The 26040-nt window shown below is 36.3% G+C and overlaps 1 protein-coding gene and 1 long non-coding RNA gene across 3 annotated transcripts; one reads left to right on the top strand and one right to left on the bottom strand.

Annotated features, from left to right (window-relative positions):
- Positions 1–3307: 3307 nt before the first annotated feature.
- On the bottom strand, positions 3308–11189 carry LOC141634040 (uncharacterized). 2 transcript variants are annotated; one of them, XM_074446359.1, is made up of 5 exons: positions 11068–11189; positions 10374–10616; positions 9131–9699; positions 8410–8746; positions 3308–3797 (listed from the first exon to the last, which is right to left on the bottom strand). In XM_074446359.1, exons 1-5 carry the CDS (start codon positions 11129–11131, stop codon positions 3757–3759), a joined length of 1254 nt encoding a protein of 417 aa, XP_074302460.1. In that variant the 5' UTR covers positions 11132–11189; the 3' UTR covers positions 3308–3756. The 2 variants fall into 2 exon arrangements, with proteins under 2 accessions (XP_074302460.1, XP_074302461.1); XM_074446360.1 differs by lacking the exon at positions 8410–8746.
- A 6193-nt stretch (positions 11190–17382) lies between these two features.
- LOC141627191 (uncharacterized) lies at positions 17383–20052 on the top strand. The gene is made up of 3 exons (XR_012536742.1): positions 17383–17474; positions 18206–18332; positions 19761–20052. It is a non-coding gene; the product is annotated as an uncharacterized LOC141627191 (long non-coding RNA).
- Positions 20053–26040: the final 5988 nt, after the last annotated feature.

The following is a 26040-nucleotide window of genomic DNA, read 5'->3' on the forward strand; positions in this document are numbered from 1 at the left end:
GATTTAAAAGTGACTTTTAACGAAAAAGTCATAGAGCTAGACTCTTTCCAAAATAACCAAATCCCACCTGATAATCCAACACTAGGGATAAAGTCGTAATTATTAAACCCAAAGTTAGCTATCAGATAAGGTTCAGGCTTAGTAGACGACTTAGTGTCACATATAGCTAAGATTTTAATTCCATTTGACGAGCAAAAGAAATTTAGTTCTTGAGCGAAATTTTTTCTTTTGGTACCCCTAACATTGCAAAAAGCAATATTAATGGATAAAAAATAAATACGTAACCAATATGCTAAGACAAAGGTGAAACCAACACAAAACTTGTGAAAATCCCAGGTCAGATGTCGAAGAAGTTTTGTAACGAAACAAAACAAAACAGTAGCTAGATTGCACTTTACTCCAAAAATGCTCAAGTTGGCAAAAAAATTCAACATCATTTCTTAGAAAAAGATTCCAATTAATCCAATTGAAATCACCAAGACAGAGGGAAATAAGGCCGTAGAAGATGAGGTAAAAAGCTAAGATGATAATACCATTCACCTGATATGGTGTTGAATTTTATTCTGCAAGACTTGAGAGGTAGCAAACTTACTCAACAGATTGGAAAAGAAAAAGGGTTAATTGATGAGAATAATCCGAACTATTGCCCTTCTTCTTATAATAATCTGAACAACATTTCAACTCACAATAAACCATATTATTGCTCTTCTCATCTTATACTGCACCTAGCCCATTATTAACCTCTAATTTCCGATAAACTAACAGGTGACCTATTTTTTTTTGTCTAACCTTTCTCTTCCTCCTCCATTAATAACCTCCATCACCACCCACTAATCAGGCAACAAGCATAACAGTCACTACCATAACGACCAACCTAGACCCACAACCACCGATATTCTGCTGTGGACCCCGCCTACGCTGTCGACCACCATCGCTTATCTTAATTACGAGTAAGATTTCCACTTGATTGCCGTGTATTTTCAGTTGAACAGTTGGCTATGTATGCAATTATCTTAATTACCAGTAAGATTTCCACTTTCATCAATTCCTGTACAGCCCATTGGTCTCATTTTAAACATTCTATTTCTTGCAGTTGGCTATAAAACCCATCAGTGGACAATCATAGGAATAGAAGGGGAAAATGAGGATGAATACACTTATTTATATGAAATGATTGGCCAAGACCTATTGGGTTCATGTTTGTTGGTCCAAAAATGTTTAGATGAGGCTATGGATGGGTGGATTTATCGGAGTGCTTGATCCAGTGGTACCGAGTGGCACCAAGATTCGATGCTGAAAGGTTGTGGGTGTGAGTGTGGGCGGTGGTGATGGTGAGTTGTGGGGGATCGATAGTGGTGTTGGTGGTAGGTCTGAAGGTGGTTAGGTTGTGTACTTGTGTTGGTGGTAATTCGTAAAGTTGATGATGGGTGGTGGGTAAATGGAGTACGAGATTAGGTAGATCTGAGTCTTGGGTGGGTTTTTTTTTGTTTGCTAAATTTTAATTTAAAAAAAATGGAAGTAATGACTTGATTGACAGGTATCCGGTTACCCGTTCTAATTTGAGAAGATGATAGTTAAAATTGGGTTTATGGTGAGTTAAAGTGTTGTTCGGATTATTATAAGAAGATAAGCAATAGTTCGGATTATTCCTATCAATTAACCCAAAAAAAAATCAACAACTAAAGACAACAACTTGTGTTTTTATATTTGGTGTTTTTTTTTCCGGAAGATGAGTCTCTATTTTTTTATTGTCCATTTTCTCTCTTAAGGAATATGGAAATATTATATTATATATTTTCATCACTCATTAACCCTTTTTTTTTCTAGTCAAGTTACGACAATCACATTGAATTAATCTGAACCATTAAAAAAAGTAATGGACCATCATTTTTTTTAGAAAGGGTGTTTACTCTTTTTTTCCCCTACAAAGTGATTGAATAAAAAAGGAAATAATAATCCTTGGAATTCAATTTCCTACAACCCATGAGCACCACTTGCATTTCAAGAGGAATAACAACAAATGTTATGGTAAGATTATTGGTAGTCTTGAGATAAGACTTTGGTAAGTCTTAAGATAAGACTCACTCAAGACTACCAATAATCTACCCTAGTCTTGACATAGTCTTAAGTTGAGTTTTGGAAATCAAAGATTCAACTTAAGACTTTGGGTGAGTATTGACCCCACTTTAAAGGGAAATTATCCAATGAGTGGATCACATGTGTCATTTTTTTTTTGTACAAAAAGGAGTGAAGTGGAAAAGTAGAGTTTGAGGTGAGTCTGACGGATAATGTATAAAGTTTGAGATGGGTCTGAACAATAAAGAAATAATAAAAGTTAATGGAAAGGTGATGTGGCAGAGTCTTAAGACTTGGGAGAGTCTGACTGATAATCTCACCCTTAGTCTACAAAATGATTTGTGATAAACAGTATTTCATGCAGTCATCTATATAGTAATATTAAGTCTTTCTTGTGACGGACATATCCGTCACAAGTTTATGACGGGTCAAGTACTACCCATGTGGGTAAGTAAAACAAAACAGATTACTACTCTCTAGACACTCTATTTTTGTCCTATCCAATGTTGTTAGGATCGGGATCCTACTTTCGATTGATGGGCTTCCTAGGATCAAATCAGTAGGATCGGATCGTAGAATCTTAAGATCCTAAAAATTAACTAAAATACATAATTGTGTTATCAAAATATGTTAAAATCTCGTGATTAAATCTCAAAACACTATTCTCTTAGCATGTGCCTACTAATTATTTTTGTTTACATGTAGATTTCTATCCTAAAAGTTATATATAAAATTTTAGTGACTGAAGAAATTGAAATGTTAATAATGTAGGATCGAGTCGTATAATCATAAGATCGTAGGATCGAGTTAAGATTCTACTTTAAAAAATTTTGACCCAAGTTGAATCGTAAGATCCAAGAAAATTAAGATCCTGCCTAGGATCGGGATCGGTCACTACTTTTTGGATCGTAGAATAGTAAGATCTTACGATCCGGGTCGGGAGTTTAACAACAATGGTCTTATCTATCCACATGGATAATACTTGACCCGTCGCAAGCTTGCGACGGATATACCCGTCATAAATGAGAATTACCTATAGTAAATAGAAGAAATTAATACTACTAGTATATAGCCAATAAAGTCTTGGTTACAAAATGATTTGTAATAAACATGTACTCCCTCCACCCATTGCATTTAGATAGTATATTCGAAATATATGAGGAATTTTGAACAAACATATGGAAATGACATAAATGGAGAAAGTAATAGTGAGAGTGGTAAGCCGAGGTTGATCGATAGAAGAAATGAATATTATTCCGTACATAATATCACATAATGATTTATGATAAGCACCTACAATTTCGTAAATAACAAGCGAAAAATGTTGTTGGCAAATCAACAATTACAAGTATATAACCCATGTAGGGAGTATTTTCGCACAGAAACGAGCTAACTACAATACCTACTCGTCTGTAATGAAAAGATCACGAAAACAACACAAGTTCAATTTGAACAATCGGCTATAATCAGTGATGACAAAACTTTTACTCACTCGAGTTAATCGACCACTTAATGAACAAAGTAAAAACGCATTTGGGAAAGATAGTAACCATACCGTCTAGTCTACTAGGAATTTGAGAACTAACAGCATCAAAAAGTACTTGCGCTTTACTACTCCTGCCTTGAAACATCCAAAGATTATCTGACATAATAGTAGAAATCAATGAAAGTTCCAGTCTTTCAGTTAGCTTGCAGAACCCTCCCTTGATTTTCTTCCTCAACTACAATATTGAAAGTTGAAACATGAATGAGATAAAAGCATCCAGAGTGTTATAGGAAAAGTCTACTTGTTTTGGTGCTTCAATGCACATTATTTAATTATTTTCGAAAAATACTTTGATTTAGGCCCAAAAAAGGGGCTATCATGATTTTGCATATTGGCCATGATACTGAAATGTGACAGATTTATCAAGGTTGTGAAGTTTGCGTGGCAGGATATTGAGCAATATTGGTCGCAATCATAGTGAAACAGTTGAATTAGGTTGTGACGACCGATTTCAAGATCAAGTCTGAATTAGGTGATATTGGTCGCATTCAAAACTCGTCATGGGTGACACTAGTACATCTCAACAAAATATATTTTTATGTTGTTGGGAATTAATGCCTTGAATTTGTGTCGAAGACGGATAAAACAAAGACAAAGGAGATTTTTCCGAGTGGAAAGTGGGCCGTGAGCTTTCCCATGCAAGTCGCGTATCTTCCTGTGTTTAGGTACTGAGGTTTTGGGACCTATTAATGTTGTTACGCATGACATTGGTTTAGGAACATAATGTCTAGATTTGACTTTTCCATAATTAGTTTGTCAAGTTGACTTCTTTGTAAAGTCTCATGCCTTTGTTTGTTAGGTGGTTCAAGTCTTATGGGTATATATGTATTGGTTTTAGGAAATTAATTATTTAATTTCCTATAGTTTTTTCTTAATTGGTCTAGATATTTTGTCTTGGGTGAAATAAATATATAAAGACCCAAATTTTATTCTAGGTTAATTAAGAGAGAGATTTGAGAGCACAATAAAGTGGGTCGATTTGTGAGGTTCCTTCTGAAGAAGAAAACTCAGTTTGTTTCGGGCTCCATTATTGGTGTTCATCTGTCTTTGAAGATCGGAGGAGTTTGTTCAGATCTTGGTAGACCTCAAGATTATTTGTCCTTCGTCTTATTGGGTAGTCTATTTTGTTTCTTTGAGACTACTATATTTGTTGGTAGAATAGGGTATACTTTTGGCTCATATTGAGCGCGTGTGTCTTCTCTTCTGCTTGTCTTATTTTCTCCACTATAGTGAAATTTGATCTCCTCGCAGGGTGATCGCAGCCAGTTATTTTACTGGTGAACCACGTAAATCTTTGTGTCAACTTTATTTACATTCGTTATTTATTGTTCTTATCGCCTTATCAATTAACTGTTTGGGTAACGGGACGCCTCCGTTACAACAATTGGCACCAGAGCTAAGGTTCTGATTTGAGATCTGCTTCCGCGTTAGTTGTCTTTTAGGCGTTATTTGGGTTTCTTGATTTTCAGGTGAAAAGATGTCGGGAACGAATGTTTTGAATGTTGAGAAGTTCACTGGGAGAAATAGTTTTGGGTTGTGACAGTTAAAGATGAGAGCTTTGCTTAGACAGCAAGGCGTCTGGTCTGTTATCTCAAAGGCAAAGTCAGCAGGTAGTTCGTCTGATGCAGAAAAGAAAGCAAAGACAGATGCAGAGGTGGTCTTGGAGGAGAAGGCTCATTCTTTAATTCTGTTATGTTTATCTGATGATGTTATGGTTGAGGTTGCCGATGAGAAAACTGCTATATGTTTGTGGTTGAAGTTGGAATCTTTGTATATGACAAAGACTCTAACCAACAAGTTGCTTCTTAAGCAGCGTTTGTTTGGTCTTCGTATGCAAGAAGGTACGTCTCTCAAGGACCATCTAGACCGTCTTAACTCTATTTTACTTGATCTTCGTAATTTAGATGTTAAGGTAGATGATGAGGATGCTGCCTTAATTTTGTTAGTTTCTTTACCAAATTCGTTTGAGACTTTTGTGGAGTCGTTTGTTGTTGGTAAAGATTCTTTGACTCTAGAGGAAGTGAGGTCAGCGCTTCACACTAGGGATTTGCGCCGAGTAACGTCAGGTGGTGTTGTAGACAGTAGTCCTGTAGGGCTTGTTGTTAATTCGGAGGGTTCTAGTAAGGGGAAAGCCAAGTCTAAGGGTCCTCGTCAAAATGTCAGCAATTACTGCAAGGAACCAGGTCATTGGAAATCAGTGTCTTAAGTTGAAGGAAGCTGGTGTTTCTGCTGTTGCACAAAAGGTTGCCAAATACGATTCTGAGGAAGATTATGCTCTCGTTGTTGATGTTGTTCCACGTTCTTTGGATAGTTGGATTTTGGATACGGGATGCGTTTATCATATGTGTCCTTTTAGGGAATGGTTTACTTCTTATGAAGCTTCACATGAGGTCATTGTTGCTGAGGTGCTTGGAGTTGGGACTATTCGGGTTAGGACATGTGATGGTGTTGTTGTCTTCCTAGAAGGTGTTAGGCATGTTCCACGTTTGAAGAGAAATCTTGTATCACTTGGGATGTTAGTTGATAAGGGCTACAGTTTTCAAGGTGATGGTGGATCGTTGTGCGTTGGTAAGGGTTCTTCTGTTGCTTGGAGGGGTGTTAAGGAAGGAACTGTTTATGTTCTTCAAGGCACTGTGCTGACTGTTAGAGCATCAGGTAATCGTTCTTCTGTCTCTCTCGAGTCTAAGTTGGGGCATATGCAACTTGGATATGTGAACGATACTTTGAAGCACATCCAGTTTGGGTCACTTGGTGATATTCTGGATAATTCGGGTTTGGATAGCTTTAGTGAGAATGGTAGTGTTGACAGTAAGGTGGAGTCTATTCCAGTACAGGTCAAGTTACAAGGCTCTCAAGACAAGTTATCTACTTTTGTCTCTTCGCCTCAATGAGGCGGTCTACGCTCCAAGAGGTAGGGCGGTTTGGGGCTCCAGGTGGAGCTATTTGTGGCTCTTGAAAGAGAGCCGTTTGGGACCTCGTAAGGGGTCATTTTGAAACTTCGACGGGAGTTTATTCTTTGGAGCTTTTGGGTTGGACTTGCTAGTCTAACAATCTGTACCTTTGATGGAGGTAAATTTGTGCTCACTTAGAATGTTTGCTTTTGTTTGGTTTCGACTTGAGTTTTGTTGCCTTGGTGTAGGCATTTTTGTGGTGGTCATGACACCTAGTATACTCAAGTGAGACTTTTGTTTTGTTCGTGGCATTTGTGTTCTTTTTGGGACAGCTTGGTACGACGGTACATTTGGCCATGTAATTTGGAGGAGATTTTGTCTTGGAGATCTTGTATGTGTTGTTTTGGTACACCGTTCCATCATAGTGACATTTGGGTATCTCATATATTTCTGTTGGCGTTTGGTAGCTTTTGTCCTCTTCGGAGTTTGCTACATTTGGCCTTCCTATTGGTATGAAGATATGTTGGGTACTTAGTACAATTGGTAGTTTCAGCTTGCTACATTGGGTACTTCGTATATTGGTCACATTTGTTGCACACTTAGTTCGCTTGTCCATTTTGTGGGTTGTGTTCAAGTTAGTGGAGACTATTGGGACAGGTAGTGACTTGAGAATCGACTCTGTTAAAGCTGGTTTGGATTTGGTTCGTTTTTTGGGTAATTCAAGTCAAGGTGGAGATTTGTTAGGAATTAATGCCTTGAATTTGTGTCGAAGACGGATAAAACAAAGACAAAGGGGATTTTTCCGAGTGGAAAGTGGGTCGTGAGTTTTCCTATGCAAGTCGCGTATCTTCCTGTGTTTAGGTACTGAGGTTTTGGGACCTATTAATGTTGTTACGCATGACATTGGTTTAGGAACATAATGGCTAGATTTGACTTTTCCATAATTAGTTTGTCAAGTTGACTTCTTTGTAAAGTCTCATGCCTTTGTTTGTTAGGTGGTTCAAGTCTTATGGGTATATATCGGTTTTAGGAAATTAATTATTTAATTTCCTATAGTTTATTCTTAATTAGTCTAGATATTTTATCTTGGGTGAAATAAATATATAAAGACCCAAGTTTTGTTCTAGGTTAATTAAGAGAGAGATTTGAGAGCACAATAAGGAGGGTCGATTTGTGAGGTTCCTTCTGAAAAAGAAAACTCAATTTGTTCCGCGCTCTATTATTGGTGTTCATCTGTCTTTGAAGATCAGAGGAGTTTGTTCAGATCTTGGTAGGCCTCAAGATTATTTGTCCTTTGTCTTATTGGGGTAGTCTCTTTTGTTCCTTTGAGACTACTATATTTGTTGGTAGAATAGGGTATACTTTTGGCTCATATTGAGGGTACTATTTTCTCCACTATAGTGAAATTTGATCTCCTCGCAGGGTGGACGTAGCCAGTTATTTTACTGGTGAACCACGTAAATATTTGTGTCAACTTTATTTACATTCGTTATTTATTGTTCTTATCGCCTTATCAATTAACTGTTTGGGTAACGGGACACCTCCGTTACAACATATGTTCATAAAAATCGTCAAGTCCCTCACTTGGACATAGATGATAACAATGTCCTAGAGTTATATCCATGACGAGTTTTGAGTGTCGGACACGGATACGCGAGGGAATAAGAAGAGCTGGAGTAACGTAGGTTGTCACAGTTATCTCCCACACTATTTCATAAAGACGAGTTTTGAGCGTCGAATACATGTATGCGAGGGAATAAGAAGAGCCGGAGTAACATAGGTTATCACAAGTATCTCCCACACTATTTCATAAATTTAATATTAGCAGCATGAACTGGTAAAAGCTACCGACTGTCTGATTAGTCAGTATGAGGGAAACCAAGGGAAAATTGATACCTTCATGAGCATTGATGGAAAGTGGAATGTTCGAGGAAGAATCAGAAGTCTTCAATGACGAAGAGGTAGACGGCTCCTTACTATGAAGCAACAGAGTCACAGCAGTTTTCATTTTCTGGACAACACCCTTTTCAGTTGGACTCCTCCTTGGACTAATCACCTCGGAAATGACTTGAGATAGCGCCCTCTCATCTTCCCCAGGTTCCAGCTTGCATTTAAGGTACTCTGTCATTGAAACCCCTTTGTCCCATTTCCATGCCTCCCCATTGCTTTTAGGACTTGATATGGACAATCCTTGGATCTTGGAAGTAGCTTGTGACATTTCTTCACTTATTGCCTTCATTTTTTCACAAATTCTTTGTAAGACGGTTATACAATAAAGTATTGTAAGACGACTTTACTCAAAGTTTGAAGTGACCCATATATACCACCAGTGAGTCAGTGACCATCTCACGACTTCTTAGAGACTCTTACACTGAAATGATCTCAACCTAACTTATAGTAAGACCGTCTTATAAGAGACTTTCTGTCCCTTTTGTTGGAGATTTCTGCTCTAATTCTTCCATGGTTGCCATGAAACTGGGTTACCCAGATTCGCTTAATTGCATAACGAATCGCAAGTCAATTCGCGGATACATCGAATTATGGTGTTTGGTTATAATTTTATCGAATTATGATCTATTTTGACCGTATTCGTATTACAAGTTCGAATATTACGAACCTCGTTAGTCTGGCCGCCCTCAGTTAAAGGTGTCTTCTTGGGACTGTGAGCTGGCTTTTCCGTCTCCTGATCAGCCTTCCTTAAACTATGAGGTGAACTATCTCTCTCCTTGTTGTCAACTGCAGTCTTACTGTCGCTAGAATGCCCCACTTTGTCCCCAGAAATTTTGGGTCCAAGTAATACAGGTTCCACTGTCATTTCAGAAAACAGAAGCTTATCTTTCTGCTTATCATCACTCTTTTTCATGATCAGAGCTTCTGATATGATTTCACTTGGACTTGGACTAGGAACTTTTTCTCTATCAAGATTGCGAAAGCTTTTGACTTGACGAGTCTCATCTACTGTCAATTTAGAGATGGAAGAAGTCCCTGCTTCATGGTTGCAGTGGCTTTTAACCAGAGGACGCCCAACGTTGGTTTTCCTTCTTGGAGAAATCGGGTCTAGGTTACCAGGATGAAGGTTGGTAATGTTGCTGGTGTTATGCTTATCATGGAACATTATTGGGTTAGATACTGGATTATGCCTTTCATTGTCTTTGGAACTCTTGCCTGCATGGTGCGGTTGATGCACTGAAATATTAAAGTGCACTTCCATTAAGTTTGTCTGTGTTACATGCCTAGAACATTTCCCAAACAGTCTCAAGCGAACAAAAAAATAGACAGACATGTTCTGTACAACAACATTACCCCAATAATGCCTAAAAAGCTCCTATATATGGCAAGATAAGAAGTCTAATGTACTTTACCCCTGAGATGAAAACACATATACCCTTCCCAAATGACTCAAAATCTTGATAGAATAATTTATCCTACAAAACTTCAGCATGAAGAATTAGGAGCCAGACGAGAGGCTGCAGAAAATTAAACTCGAACATTCAACTTTAAATTCAAGCTTTCAAAGAATGATCCGTGTTTCTACAGGACTCTTACAAATATCATCTTATGTGAGTCTGTGAGATCCTTGCATCATGGACATGATGCATCCGACAAGCTATAGATGGAGTTAAAGTTACGTCATAAGCAATTTGAAACCTATCCACAAACATACATGAGACACGCAGAAAGAAGATGCATCCGACAAGCTAGAGATGGAGTTAAAGTTACGTCATAAGCAATTTGAAGCCTATCCACAAACATACAAGAGATTCGCAGCAACATTTCTTAGACTTGGGATTTCTCCTTAAGCGAAGAGTTCAGATTAACAGGAAAAGCCACTGAAAGCAATAATGACGAAGTTAAATTACTTGGATTTCCATGAGGTTCAGTATCGTCATCAACTTCATAATCTTCCAAGGCAACGCCCCATGAAGGTGTGTGATTGGCATCACGTCCATGTCTCTTTCTCGCAATAAAATGTCGCCATTTTTTGGCGCTATCCTTCACTCTAGCAAGAATAGATAGTTTTTTGCTATGGTGTAAATGGTCCTCTTCATGGTCATGTATCCTTCCTAATCCTGACGAGTCATTCCACCCTGTTGGGTTGTCAGCTGTATCAAACATGTAATTACAATTTAAACATAATTAACTTAGGAAATAACTTAAACATAATTCAAACAGGTAACAACAACAACAAAACATAATTTAAACAAGTAACGACTAAAATGTATTAGTCATTTAGTCCCATTTCCATTGGATTTGGCGATCCGATGATACCAACTCCGACCATCATTTTGTCACAATGTACACACACTACAAATATCTTAAAGTTGTTGACATGAATATAGGTGTTTTGATAAACCAAACTCAGACAAATTTCACATTCGAATTGTACATATATTTTGGAAAATTAATAGTCGATATTGAAATCGTTTGACCACCGAAACTCAGCAAGCACATCAATAGAGGTAACCACAATTTGCAACATGAATCAACATGAAGAAGAACTAGCAAACCACTCATTGTCATAAGTCATAACACGAAGCAAACAGTTATCATTACAATGAAAAAAAAGTTCCACATTTTTGTCTGCTCCTCTCTTTCGTGGCACGCCATCCAATGCCATGTTCGGAGTAGTAACCGATGAAAATTTTTATATCCTTGGGTTAATATGTTAGTACTCAAGAGTTACATTAATGAATTGCTAGATGTTCTTAGAGGGACAGTAAATCAGACCCAAGTTAGTTTTAGAAACACAAGGCAGAAAATGTGGAAGCATTCTCTTTTCATCTGCCAGATGAAAGGCCAAGAATGATAAATATCAGATAACCGTACTTTTAATAATCATCTTCCTTAACATCAGCATTAAGAAATGGAAGAAAAACTTATTTGTCTCTTTATTTTCCTTTTCTGCTATTTTTATCATTCCCTTTAACTAACAAAATACCTTGTGGATCATACTCATACTTAAAAACTGATATTTTGTTAGAGACGATCTCATCTATATAAAATAATAAAACAAGAACCACCTAATATTAACTTTCCCGCTCAACCAAAAATACTTCTTTTACTCTATCTTTAAAGAAAACCTAAAACCATTTTTCTTGCCGTCATTTTGGTCATGCATACTCAAATCACAAATATAACCGTCTACCTTACTCATATCAAATTATCAATTACGGACTCTTTCATTTCTACTCCTCTATCGTCTTTAGCACCTATTAATTAAACAATTTCTTTTGGCACACTAACCCTAATGCTCCTCTTAGGTTCAATAGACTCTCTGCTCTTGGAATGAAAGTTACTATTTTTTAGGTATTTTTTCCGAACTCGCTTTTAAGTTATTGATCTTTAGATTTTTACTTTGATGGATTAGTGGATTATTCCTATTCTCCCATATGTTTTTGGAAAATTATTGAGGACCGTAGTTGAACAGCTATTTCTCCATATTTTACATAGTTTCTTTTCAATTGAATGGAAGAAATAAGGAATATACACTTGATCAAGTTATTTTATGATTTACTGTAGTTTTTTTAATAAGCCTTAATCATTTGAGATTTTTATTTTTGTATTAATAGAGAGTGTTAGATTGTATTTGAAATTTCAATTATGATTCCTGTTTAGTAATCTTGATTGAGAAATTCTTTAGAATGCAATAATATTAGAACTGTAGTGCTAACTTATCTGAAAAGTTTCAATGCTATGATGACACTTGATTGAATTTTTTTGCACATTCTGTAAAGACTCTTAATTTTTCTGTACATTGGGTCTGCAAAAGTAGTAGTAGTATTAGAGGGTTTAGAACTTGCAATAGAGTCATACGTAGTACACAGTATTACTTTGCCTTTTCTTATGCACCTATTGTATCAGAGATTTTGATATGGGTATAATATTTTTTCAGTAAATATGGATAATTTCATGTAAGGAAATCTAAGAAAGGAGATGAAGGGTTGTTGAATTAAGGGGTTAATTATATACCTTTATGCCTGATTATATAAGCTATATTACCTTGCTTGATCTTGGTCAGTTATTGAAGTGGAGTATTTGTTTTCCCCACCTCTTATCACAACATGTAAACATTAGTATGAATACAAAGTATCAAATATTCTTTTTTTTTAAGATAAAAATAAAATTCTAAAATAGCCGTTCCATATCTCTTTGAAATAGTTTAGCATGTTATGTCCCACTCCCTTCTCTTATGTTCTCCTAAACATTTTAATTTCATGTATTATCATATTGTGAATGCTTGCGCTACATGAATACATTCAATATGCTTGCTCTTTTTTTGGTGCGCGAGAACTCTCACGAAGAGGATAACGGCTGGCCAAAGAGTTTGTTCCATTTCCACGAGCAAGGATCGAACCACTGACCTCATATGGTTAAAGATGAGGTGAGCAACCATCACACCAAACCCATTTGGTTCAACATGCTTTTTTTCAATATGCTTCTCTTAAAAATGTAATCATTGGGACGTTTAGGTAAGCCTAATACTTACGCTGATATCAAGTCATAATTTAATCTTTTATGACTTAAGAGAAGTATATTTAACTTTGTAGTTTGGGTATTAATTGGATGAAGCCGATAGAGGAAATAAATATGATAATTAGCTACTTAAAAGGAATAAAATGAATTAGAGGTGTGTTGGAAATTTACACTCAAAAAGTATCTTTGATACCTGAATTTGATTATTATGATAAAATGACAAGGCTGGGAGTGTTTTCCTAATTTTATTTCACTATTAAGGGTTCATTTACACAAATAAATGACAATTAAAATTCTTAGTTTGCCTCATTTTTGAAAAAAATAAAATTGTGACTTCTTATTAATACGAATCCTTAATTTCTCACGTATGCTGTGTTTATGTTAGTGGAGATACAAGAACTTGACTAACATGAGAATATTGCGATAAAGTGTTGGAGCTACTTGATGCATACTACAACTTTCTATCTGGATGTGAAGCTCATGTCAAGTACTCAAGTGTGTTAGTAATGTATACATGCTGAGTAGAGTCGGTACTCCTAGACGGAATCTCTTGGTGCATGGGTTTGGACAAATTATAATTATGGTGTATGCTATGACTAGAAAATGTTGTGAAGAGAGTCGTTTTCTGTGGCCTTGATAGACTTTTATCACCGAATACTTATTTGGAAGCAGTTTCTTCAACAATGGTTGCCAACTTATATCATCAAAACAAATGCCAAAGGATTTGACTTGAAGTTGGTTGTCAAGCGAGCTACATATGTTATAGTCAAAGAGTCCTTTTTTTTTCCGGCAGATTAGTCAAGAGTCTTATAGTACTATCTTGGCATCTACATGACTGGTATAAACCCAACGATATTAGTTTATTTTTGAGGTCTTTTACACAAATTCGACATGAATTAACTATTTAATTAAAATTATTGGTATAAATTCGACACGATAACAACTTATTTAGAGTGGTTGTGCTCGGGAAACATTCTCTCTTAAATGAAGTAATAGATGTTCATTTTATCATCAATTAAAAGAAGAGTGAGTTGGACAAAAATAAGCAACTAAGGTGAGGTAGATCAAAATTATCAACATACTAGGTCGCAATTTTGTCTTTCACTTGGAGCTGCTCTTCAAAACAGGTTTTTTAGAAATGAAATTTGATCATTATGTGGTTCTAAACCATGAAGAGTTTTCGAAACGAAATTTTGCCATTAGTCGCAATTTTGTCTTTCCCTTATTTTCATATTCACGTGAAGCTACTCTTTGGCGATTAATCTCATTATATACTTTTATGCCATGATGAACTGAGATACGGAAGAGAAGATACAATTTGGAATGAACAACAAATGTAGAATCACTACTACAAATCCCTTACATTGATGACACTTTCATATTGATGCTTTTATAAAGCGTCAACCTCATAAAATAACCCTCTAATTTTTTTATTTGGAAAACCGCCATATACTATGTAAAAAGGCGCAATTTTCCTAAAATTTACTCAATAATCCCGCTTATACCCATTATTAGTCTATTATCCCCTATTGAGATCAGCGCAGCGCACTACTTTAATCTATGTCATTCTCTTAAGAATAAAAAACCCTAACCTTTAAACTTCTTCAATCGATCATCAGCAAAATCAACGATTCAATCCGCCGATCACTTCTAATTTTCCAAATCGGTCACAAATATACAATCATCTGCCTATTACATATTCAGGTACGGTTCTACTTCTCATTCATTTTCAATTTCTTGTATGTTATTGATGGTAATCTTAATTGATTTAATCGAATTATGGGCGTGCTTCATAATTTCGATCATCAGCAAAGACGATTAAGTTATTGTTTGATAATTCCAATTACTCGTAAGTCACAAAGTTGTGATTTTTATTCATATGTTTGGGATTTGATCGTCTATTTTCTTATTTGAAGCGAGCTTTTATTTTTGTTTGCGACCTGATTTACATACAAAACTATGAACTCGTGGTGGCGGTGGATGAATTCAATTTCCTTCTTTGTTTAATTTTGATTCTAATTTAACTGATTTCGAGTACTACATTTCGAATGCTTTTGGGGCTTTCTCATTTTGTGTGTATAATTGTTTAAGGTGTTTGGAGATGTTTTTGATTTTAGGAATGCTTTTTCTCTGTTCATGGAAGCATTTATGGTTTTTGCTTGGGTAATATGGTGCTGGACTGATTTGGGATATTTTGTAGAGCTATTATGTTTTGTTTTTAGTTTGTTGAGTTGCTTAATTTGTGGTTTCTTTTGAGATGGGTGATTATTATGTGGACTTTGTGCTTGTGAGCATGGTGACTGTAGGCAGGGTGAACCTAATGTCTACAATTTACTACCTTCTTGCAAAAGTGCCATCTACTTTGTACGTTCAGTGTAAATTTCTAAAATTCTAGTTCCTGCGAACGATCCTCAAGATTAAAAACACATGTAGAAAGTAGTATCTCCAAAGTACAAGATGACATATTGACAGAAATTCTCAAAAAAAAAAATGGAATATTTACTGCACCATAAGCCTTAACATCAAAGTTACAATTCACAAGATGGGTTGAATAAAAATTTTGGGGAGCACTATTTAGACTAATGCTCTAAGCCTCCAAACATCATTTTTTTTTTTTTTTTTTTTTTGTAAATCACACAGTACAGTGAAGATGTTCTTGTGAACTTGCCATCTCTTTCTATTCTTATTTGTCTACTACTGTGAAAAAGAGTGTAAGAATGAACGGAAAGGGTGAGAGTTGGTTTTAGCTATTGGCTTGTTGGAGTTGACGGGAAGAGCTTGGTGGTGGGATTGGTGGAGGTTAGAGGTTTTTTGTGGTGGTTTATTTGGTGGTATTAATGGAGAGAAGAATTTGGTGTTGTGAATTAAAGTGGGTGATTTTAGGAACTAATGGAATAATGGTGGAAGTGATTATATGAGTATAAAAAAAAGAAAAAAAAATCCTGAGTAGTAGGTATTCGGTTACTTAGTTTATTTTAAGAAGAGGATACCTATATATTTGGGATTATTGTGAGAGTTAAACGTTAATATGGATTAATATAAGAAGGGGAGGAATAGTTTGGATTATTTCCATAAAATAACCCTTTTTTGAGTTTTTTTACGTCTTTTACTTATTTTTAATTTAGATTGGAGCATGAGGGAAGATCTTGTCAACTATACTGATTGTCAATCTTGTTCCACTCCATTTGATCATTGGAAACAAGCCTATTGCCAATGGAGTCTTACTTTGGATCTATGGATCAGAGGTGTAAGTGACGGGGTAGTCGTTGTGGTACACACGTTTATTATCGACCTATTTGCTCCATACAAACAATTTGCTACAATTTTTGCTGGAACATCTCTGACATACCAAAAATTAAACCATAACTGAATTTTTAGCAACGTCGTACCTTCCCTCTAATTCAATCCCACATTTATTATTAATTTTGTTTAGTTATCATTTTTTTCGTCTAACAATTTGGTCAGTGTTTTTCCATTTTGAATGGCAGGGCTACTTTGGCACTATTGCTGCTAACTGAAATTGTTGATTTCGTATCAAAGTTTCCGAATCATTAATTTTGAGATATCAGATAACAATAAATCAAATAATTCTCTCTTAGTTGATTTTTTTTTGTTTGTGATCAAGGTCAGTCTTTCTTGTTTGTTGTCTATATATTCATGAAGATGGTGGTGGCTGATTGAGTGATGGGATATTTTTGACATTAGTAGCAGCTCTAGTTGATTTTTTGATTGTAGAGATGACGTAAAGTATACCGTAACGAATAATATTCTACAATTAGCATTTCAATTCCTTTTTTTTTAAAAAAGCTGGTTACATGATTTACTTCATAAGCAATCAGGACAAAGTTTTCTCCATTTTATTCCAGAATATAATGATAGCTTTTGAAGCATTAGTGTAACCGAAAGAATATTGCATCTACGCATAGCATCATGCTCTTGCCCTCTAATTGAAAGCTCAGTACAAATAAATGAAATGGTCTTGCACATTGCTCTTAGGCCCTAGAATTTGGAGTACCATTATTATGTCAAGAATTTAATGCGGTAATTAAGTTTCTGGTTTATGTTGAGTAAATGAGTAGCAGAGGCGAAAAGTATAAACAATATCTTTCTGCATCTTTAATAATCAGACTTCTTACATGGACTTGGTTTTGGGTGTAAGACGTGCGTGTGTTTGAAGAAAGAATTTTTTAATTTTAAATGGCTAGAGTTTTGGAATAGGTTGAATGTTTCTGAGTTATTTGTACTTGTTATTGTTGTTGTTTTTCAGATTTAAACTTTGTCTTAATTTTAAGGAATTCTAATGCAAAAACTGGATGAAAGATTATAGACCTTAATTTACATTCTGAAAATATTCAATCTTGTCATTGATAAAGTGATAAAGTTTTTCCATTTTGAATCACAGGGCTGCTGTGGATGCTGTGGATATTTCTGCTAACTTAAATTGTTGGTTTCGTTTCAAAATTTCTAAATCAATTTTGGGATATCAGGTAACAATAAATCAAATAATTCTCACTTTGTCAAAGTAGGTTTTTTATTTTTTGTGATCAATGTCACTCATTCTTGTTTATTTGTGTCATCTATTGCTATTTTCCTGTATGATGTTGGTTTCTTAAGCAAGGATTATTTATATTAGTAACGGGGTTAATTTTGCTGGTTTTCTGGCTGAGTTAATTTGAACACTTGCTATTTTTAATTAGAGCCTAGAGTCTTGGACTTACTCTCTTGTCTCTATTCTGTAATATACATTCTGTAATATGCTTCGTCTTCGTCTTGGGTTCTTGACTTCTCTCACGTTTGTGTCTCCTTTTTTATTTCCTAGAGCATGAATTCAGGTCTGTGTTTTGTTAACTTATAGTGGGTTAGAGGAGGCGGTTGGGGAGATTGGATTACTTGGTTTACTTTTTTTTTTTTTTTTACTATTATTTTATTTTTTGAAGGATGAGTTTAGATAACGGTTAATATAAGGAGTGCTCTCTATTCTTTTATTACATAACGCTTATTTAAGACAAGCATTCTCTTTACTGCAAGGGAACGGTTATTTAACTTAACCGTTCTCTATTAGGTGTTACTTATTCTTTTTTTTTTAGTAGTAGTGTATGTTAGAAAGAAAAATCCTACTATTTATATCTAGGGACGTTAGTAATTTTTTTTTCTACAATAGGACACTATATTATACACGTCTAATCAATATGGATGTGTATTTTTTTTATTTTTGTAGACATGGATACAAGTTGGATTAAATTGCCAAACGACCATTCCAACTACATAGATGGTTGTTTGCAATTACGATTGAAGTTATAGACATGGCAAAATCAGTCTTGAACATGAACATGGGCAGTACACAGGTATGCGTAATTTTTTTTACTTCTCCTTATATTTTTTTTTGCCATGGCCGAGAGCCTTGCTTTGTTTATTAGTGTGAATGCCGCTTAATATGTGGAATTCACCCTACTCGCTACTCATTCCCGACGTATTTTGGTGTTGATGAATCCCTCATTGAATTGGGCTTGGTGAATCCCTCGTTGAATCTGCATTCATGTGTAATTTTGCTTCTTTTGTTGATAGCTTGGTCATAATGCAATTTAGAAGGTGCTTTTCCCCTGAATCAGTGACTTAGGGTAGAATGCCGGTGCTTTTCCCCTCCTACAATATATTGTGACTAAAACTGGGCAGTTGGATTGGATTTTCAGTTGCAGCAGTTGCATTGGGTTCTTGACTTCTGGTAGTATACTTGCATAACAATACATCCCACTATTCCAGTGTTCGAACATGAAGGTTTGTGTCGGTCTGCATACGGCTGACAGTAACTGCACAATGCTACTGATCTACTTGCCTTTCAGTTAGTATCTCACTTTCATTTCATCAAAATTTTTTAAATATTTTATGTAATCGTGGGCAACAAGTGAAAGACTTTTTATAAGTCAAGAAGACTGGTTTTTCTTCCTTATTCCCAACAGTTTACGCAAAAGAATTGTTCAAGCAGCCGAATTATATAACGCTCAAGTTGGGATAGAATCATCAGACATACAACCTCCCCACTAAGTTTTATGTTCTTCCAGGAATGAGTCTGCCTTGAGAAAGTCTTATAACAGACCTCTCTACCGTCAAGTTTTAACTAAAATATATTCGGAAATTTTATAAAAATCAACTAGTGTATATTTTTTAACTCGCCATCTATTATCTGACTAGAATGTTTTATAATGCATAGTGATGATACAAGGTAGAAAATTCCCAACACCTAGGAAGAAATTACTTTGTAATAGTCTTCCGATGTTATCAGAATGGAAAGTTTCATGATGTTAATTTTCACTATGCACATTTAGCCTTTTAGTGTAAATGCCGCTTAATATGTGGAATTCACCCTCCTCGCTACTCATTCCTGACCCAAATAAATGCTGTGAGTAGGTCATGTTTCTTCTCCATTGAGTTTCGCAGTTTGCTTGTGCCTCGTAGGTGCTGTTTGTGTTGTAATTGGCTGGAGTTTGTGCTGCCACTCTAACTTATTTCTATTATTGGGAGTTCTAACTATATTTAGTTAATTGTCCTGTAATCAAGTTTTTCTTGCTCTATAATTTTCCGAGATTGTGATTGTTTTTGTGCTTTATTGAGCTGAATCTAAATATTGTTTAGTAGTCTCATCCTCTCGCTAATTTTCTCTCTTCTTACCGTTCGATGGGTAATTCTATTCAGCACAATTTTGAAACATTTTTGTGAAGTGTATATGTACTAATCAAATATATTCATATAAATTATATTTTCTTTGCCCGTTATAGGTTTCAGATTCATCAGATGGTGATGATGCCCCTTCAAATGTTGATTGAAGATGCCCCTTCATATGTTGATTTAAGTCTCTTTGACATTGCGCCTACATGATTGAAGCCCCTACCACATTCAAACTATACTCAGTGTGTCCTTGTCTAGCTAGTTACGTAGAATTTTTTACGATTTTTTGGACTTCTACTATCTTCCGGATCCCTTTTGATATTTTTGATTTTGTTGTACTATAAATTACGTCCTAGTTTATATTAGTTAAATTGTCAATGCTAGCTAGCTATAGTAGTTGTGACGGAGACGGTATATGTATCAAACGTATGATTATTTATAAAAGTACATGGGTACGTTATTAATTATATACGGAGTATATTGCATTATGTTTTTTTATGATTTAGTAATGATAGCTAGTAGTACTATATTATTTATAGGTGTATTTAATTAATCTCTACGTATAATAAAAGAAATCAAAAAGCCGAAATTATACCGTGACAAGAATAAGTGTCAATATATAAATAGTTGACGCCTAATTCCGTCTCATCGAGTGACACATAAAACCATCAATAGTCGCTGAAGACGCTTAAAAACGTCAAATTTGTCGACAATTAAAAGCGTCAATAGTCCATAAAGACGTTTAAAAGCGTCAAATTTGTTGACAAAAAAAAACGTCAATAGCCACCAAAGACGCTTAAAAGCGTCAATTTTGTTGACAATTAAAAGCGTCAGTAGTCCATGAAGACGTTTAAAAGCGTCACATTTGTTGACAATTAAAAGCGTCAATAGTCCATGAAGACGCTAAAAAGCATCATAACTATTGACTAAAAAAGCGTCAAAAAATACCGACGGCCCAAAAATTGACGCTTTTATAAAGCATCGATAAAAAAAAACTGACGCTTTAAAGCGTCGAAAAACGCCTGAAAAAGCGTCACCAATGCAAGGTATGTGTAGTAGTGAATGGAGGGGTACTACTTATTATTCAAAATTTATTAAAAATAACTTGTGACCAGAATTTAAAAATGTTCTTATATATACCCGTGCAACTGCACGGGTTTTAAACTAGTTTTAGTATAATGTCATACACTTCTAACTAACAAAATAGTTTGAGGATCATACTCATACAAACACAATCTCTTAGAAACGATCTCATTTTAATATGTTAGGATTATGATATTGTATTCCGCATTGGCCCATAGAAGCCCACCTATGTAACTATATAAGCGATTGGCTAACATGATAATAAATAGAACGTTCTCCTAATATCTTAACATGGTATCAGGGATCTTTCACAAAAAAACCCTAATTTTAACCTAAAACAGCCAAAACGAAAATCATCCAACACGCCTCCATGTCTGGCGACGAACAACCCCTCAAGCCACCGAAGCTCGATTTTTCGAACCCTTACTATGTCGTCTCTCACGATGTTCCCAGTGCCAAGATTTCTAACGTCGTTTTACGATGCGATAATTACGATGATTGGAGAAACTCGATGAAGATGTCGCTCAAATCTCGTCGAAAATTCGGATTTGTTGATGGCTCAATCAAAAAGATGATGAGTCACGAGCGAGAACACCTAAGAGGGGTAGGGGGTGAATTAAGTGTCTATTTAAAAATTTAAGCTTAATGAAAGCTTCTTTTAAAACTCTTAAACACTTTAAACAATGCTTAGATGAAAGGAGAAGTTGATACTTAGAACTAGAGAGTTAGAATTAATCAACAACGATTCACCAAGCAGAAGTTACAGTTTACTCAACTGTTGATTCTGAAGATATAAACATGAGTTTAGAGTGGCAGTGGAAATAAAACGAAATAGACACGACAAACGATGTTTTTAAAACTGGTTCGGTCACTACTCCGCGACCTACGTCCAACGCTATTTTATTAAACGTCTTAGAAGTAAACTCATACAAACTAAGACCACCCCGAATAATAAAACAACTCCCCAACCTACTCCGGTTGCTAATGTTTAAAAGCTATTCCGCTTCCAAGACTTTTGCTTTAGGCTACTCTGCCGAAAGATTCTGTGCTTAAAGCTACTTCGCAATAAAGCTTTTGCTTTGGGCTACTCCGCCGAAAGACTTCGTGCTCAAAAGCTACTCCGCTTCTAAGACTTCATGCTTAAGGATAACTCTATCCTAAGACTTTGGTTTGGTTTTACCCGGTTGTTACAAGACTCCACTTATCTCAATGTTGTTCACTTAATTGAACGGAGGAGATAAAGTTTAAGTACAAAATACGGGATCCTCGAACTCGATTAAACGACTAGGTGCAACACAACAAACTTATTAAAAGACTCAAAGAGAAGAAAAATACTTGCAAAATGTAACTCAATATATATTGTTAAGTGATAAATGATTTTGCAAAGTTAATTTACTCGATAAAGCATAAGTCTTTTTCATTTTAAAACTCATTTGTTGCACACTTATAAAAATGAATTATGCAAGGTATTTATAATGTCCAAGTGTAGTATACTTTACACATTAACTTACACTCATAAGCACAAGTGATTAAAAATATTGTAAATAGTTTGGTTGGGCAACATGCACAAGTCAACCGAATTCTTCATCAAGCAGCCGAGTATTCTTCCTCAAGAAATCGGTGCCTAAGAATGCAAGAAATCAGATTGTACACAGACAAATATGGGTTGAGTTTTTCATCAAGAAACAAGCATAAATGGTTGTGTTTATGGGAACCATAAACATCTCCATAAATGTAAAAAGCAAACAACCCATTTATAGAAAGTGTCTTATTGTGCAAGCAAACTCTTTAGCAAGACATTGAAAGCTCTATTTTCTTCAAAGATATCAAAACATTTTCAGAAAACTATTTGTGAACATTGAAAACATTTTAACAATAGCTCAAATATTTTCGAAATAATTCTTTGAAGAATGAGTCAGAAGTAATAGTTGACTGAACTGTTGTTTTTGCACCTAAACGTAAATTCGAGTTAAAGATCTCCTTACAACACATGACTTAAACACAATTGACAATCTTCATCTTTGATCTTCATAATGACTTTCTTGATAACCTTGAATTGATAATTGAAGCTTCTTGATACATGGTTAAAACTTAAGAGGCACACAATTAAATAAACAATGAGATTAATTTGTCTTAAGGCATCATCAACATTAACTAATCAAATTGGGTTTCTTCAATTTCCCCCTTTGATGATGGCAAGACAAATAAAATTAAGTGTGTCATTCCCCCTTAATCCATGGTCAAGGTTAACAAGTCAAAACATGATCAAAATAAGATGCATAAATACATGGTCATTGAAAATTAGTCAAATTTTTAATTAACCTAAGTAGAACATTTAATCGTCAAGTTAACATAATTACGGTGTACGCAAGCCTAAGAGTTATTGAATCACCACCTGCAATTTTAAACAACTACCCCCTCTTGACATCATCAAGTAGGAAGAACACAGTTTAAATAAGGATTAGAGTTATACAAAACAAATTATTCAACAACTAACAACATAACCAACATTAACAAATAATATCACAAACATAAAGCCAAGGCAAAAAGAGATTATAAATGCTTTTGTTTTGATTATTTGGCATTAGACATGGTTATGGCAAAAGGCTTGGCACGATATAGGTTAGGCACGGTTTTGAGCAAGAGATTAATCATCCACTTCTTCATCTACCAACCCGTGAACCATCTACACAAGCTCTTCATTTTGACCCTTAACCTCCTTTAGTTCCTTACGCAAACCCTTCACTTCCAAACGAAGACCCGCAATCTCACCCATTTGAGCATGTTGGAGATCCAACAAGGCTTTACATCCTTGGTGAGACGTGTCAAAGAGGACGAGTGCATAGAGGAGGAGGTAACATCCGTAGCCTTCATACCCGACCAAATACGAGCAAGTTTATCACCGTCAATTTTCAAGTACATTTGTGATAAAACTCCCGAGGTCATAGTGTCACACATGTGATCAACACCGAAACTTTTTGAGTCAACAAAGTCCATTTTCTCAAGAATGACCGATAACCACATCCTATAGGCCAACACGGTGGTACTATCAACCTTACGCTTTTCAACAATTTTAGCAAGATGATCAATGTGAAAGAACATCAAAGCGGGTAGGTTAATGTGAAGGTGTTTAGCAAGATAAAAGATCAATCACATGTCTAGCACACCACACACACCTCGGCTCTCATTGCATGGTATCAAGGTTCTAAAAATGAAATTGAAAAAGAACCGATGGTTTATTTTGATTTCTTTCGGCTTAAGTGTGATGGGGGATGAGGCTTTGGGACATAGAAACTTTGTGACGGTCAAGGAACTTACACCATCTATAGTCGGCCAACCACCCTTCGGAAATGAGGACAACCCGGTTGTAGGAATACCGAGCAACTTTCCGACATTCTCAACATTTAGGAACAAGGGTTTGTTATTGATCACGGTGGTAAGACTACCCGATTGGACATCGACTTTGACCGTGGTATAAAATTGAACAATATCCGCTAAATAAACTCAACTATAGAGATTAAGAAGGTTCTCCCACATTTGTGCATGAATTGCATCTTTAAAGAACTGAAAAGCGGGGGATGAATCATACCATTCGAGTTCATAGCAACAGCCTGACTTAAAGTTTCCTTGAATGACATGCTTGTAACAATCAAAGATCACCTTTGGAAAGCGATAACCATGAAGAATATTGAGTGCCTTGGACTTGTTCTCATCAAGAGGTTGCTCAATAGCAATTATAGCACTATTCGATTCATCATCAACTTCCTTTGCCATATCCTCCACTTTCCTTTTCCTTGAGGTCAACCGAGTGGACACTTTCTTAGCTTTGCCTTTTGGTTTGGGAACGGATTCCTCCTTGAATAAGTCGTCATCCTCAAAGACGGCATTCAATTGTTCCTTATCAACCCCCGTTTCCACATGTAACACCCCCATATTCAGATGAGCCTTAACTAGGCCTTCCTTTGCATATAAGGGCGTTACCATCTCGGTTGCCCGAGGTAAGTAATCATCAAAAGTAGATAAAAGAACATTTATAGTTATATTACAAGCGTTACAACCAACTTAACAAAATAAAGATACAACTCGTGAGCTACACACTATCCCTATCAAAACTCGTGAGGACTCATCCAGCCAGAACTCCAGCTATCAACACCCTGCTAAGACTGACTGCTCACCATAAGGGATCACGGCAGACACATAAAACAACAAGACAACCACACAAGGTCAGTACTGAGATAAGACATGCCAAAACTAACATCATCTATCAACACAACACAGCACAATCGGTCACACACACAATCACACCCACTCCAATCAACCTCCGTCACCGACGGTCCACTGGACCAGCCCTGCCAGTGGGGGACCGCAGCCGTACCCACCAAATCCCCGCTCATCAAACCGAGCAATGACCCTGTCCCATTAATGTGCACATCCCCTCCCGTGGCGGGTTCCACGGAGGGCGAAACTAGGGTGTGAAGCCACTCCCGCAAGTGACTCCACTCAGCCGAGGACGCACCTCGAGAACCAGAGACAACCAATCATAGACAGCTGCAATACAACGACAACCAACAAACTGTAAACACCAACCGATTACCGCATATACGCTGCCACACAAACACAACTACAACACAACAACCACAACACAACAATCGACACACTAGACCATCCACAGAAAATGAGTAGGCGAACCTACCTTTAAGCAACTGCAACCATTCCATGTCCACACATGCAAAACCCAGCAATCAAGTAACACCTATACACACAATACAACCATCTATCACCACCAAGCAAACCCTAACTAAAAACACAAGGCACAGATGATGATGACGACGTATCTACAAGAGGAAAACTGGCAAAGGACCGCTACCCGACTCAAGTTATGCACTCCTAAGGCAGAAGGACCTTCAAAGGCTTCCATGGAGGTTATATGGTGAAGGGAAGGGAAGGAGGCGACCTAAGGATCTGAAGAAATGAGGCGGAAAATGATTTGCGGATTTAACAAAACACGATTATAAACCCTCGCTGAAAACCCGTTACTCGATCGAGTGTCCCACCTACTCGATCGAGTGGCCCCTACTCGATCGAGTAACTAAGCTACTCGATCGAGTAGCCTCTACTCTATCGAGTACCACCCATAACTCAAAGCACATGATGACTTTGGTACGCACTCCTAAGGACTATTACCGCTCCCAAGGTCAGTCAACGCTGGTCAACGGGTCCCTAAAAGGGCGGGTATTACATTCTTCCCCCCTTAAAAAGAACTTCGTCCCCGAAGTTCAACTGACCTATCTCAAAGCACAAGACACG

The sequence above is a fragment of the Silene latifolia genome, chromosome Y, assembly GCF_048544455.1.
Source record: "Silene latifolia isolate original U9 population chromosome Y, ASM4854445v1, whole genome shotgun sequence".
In the NCBI taxonomy this organism is placed as follows: domain Eukaryota; kingdom Viridiplantae; phylum Streptophyta; class Magnoliopsida; order Caryophyllales; family Caryophyllaceae; genus Silene; species Silene latifolia.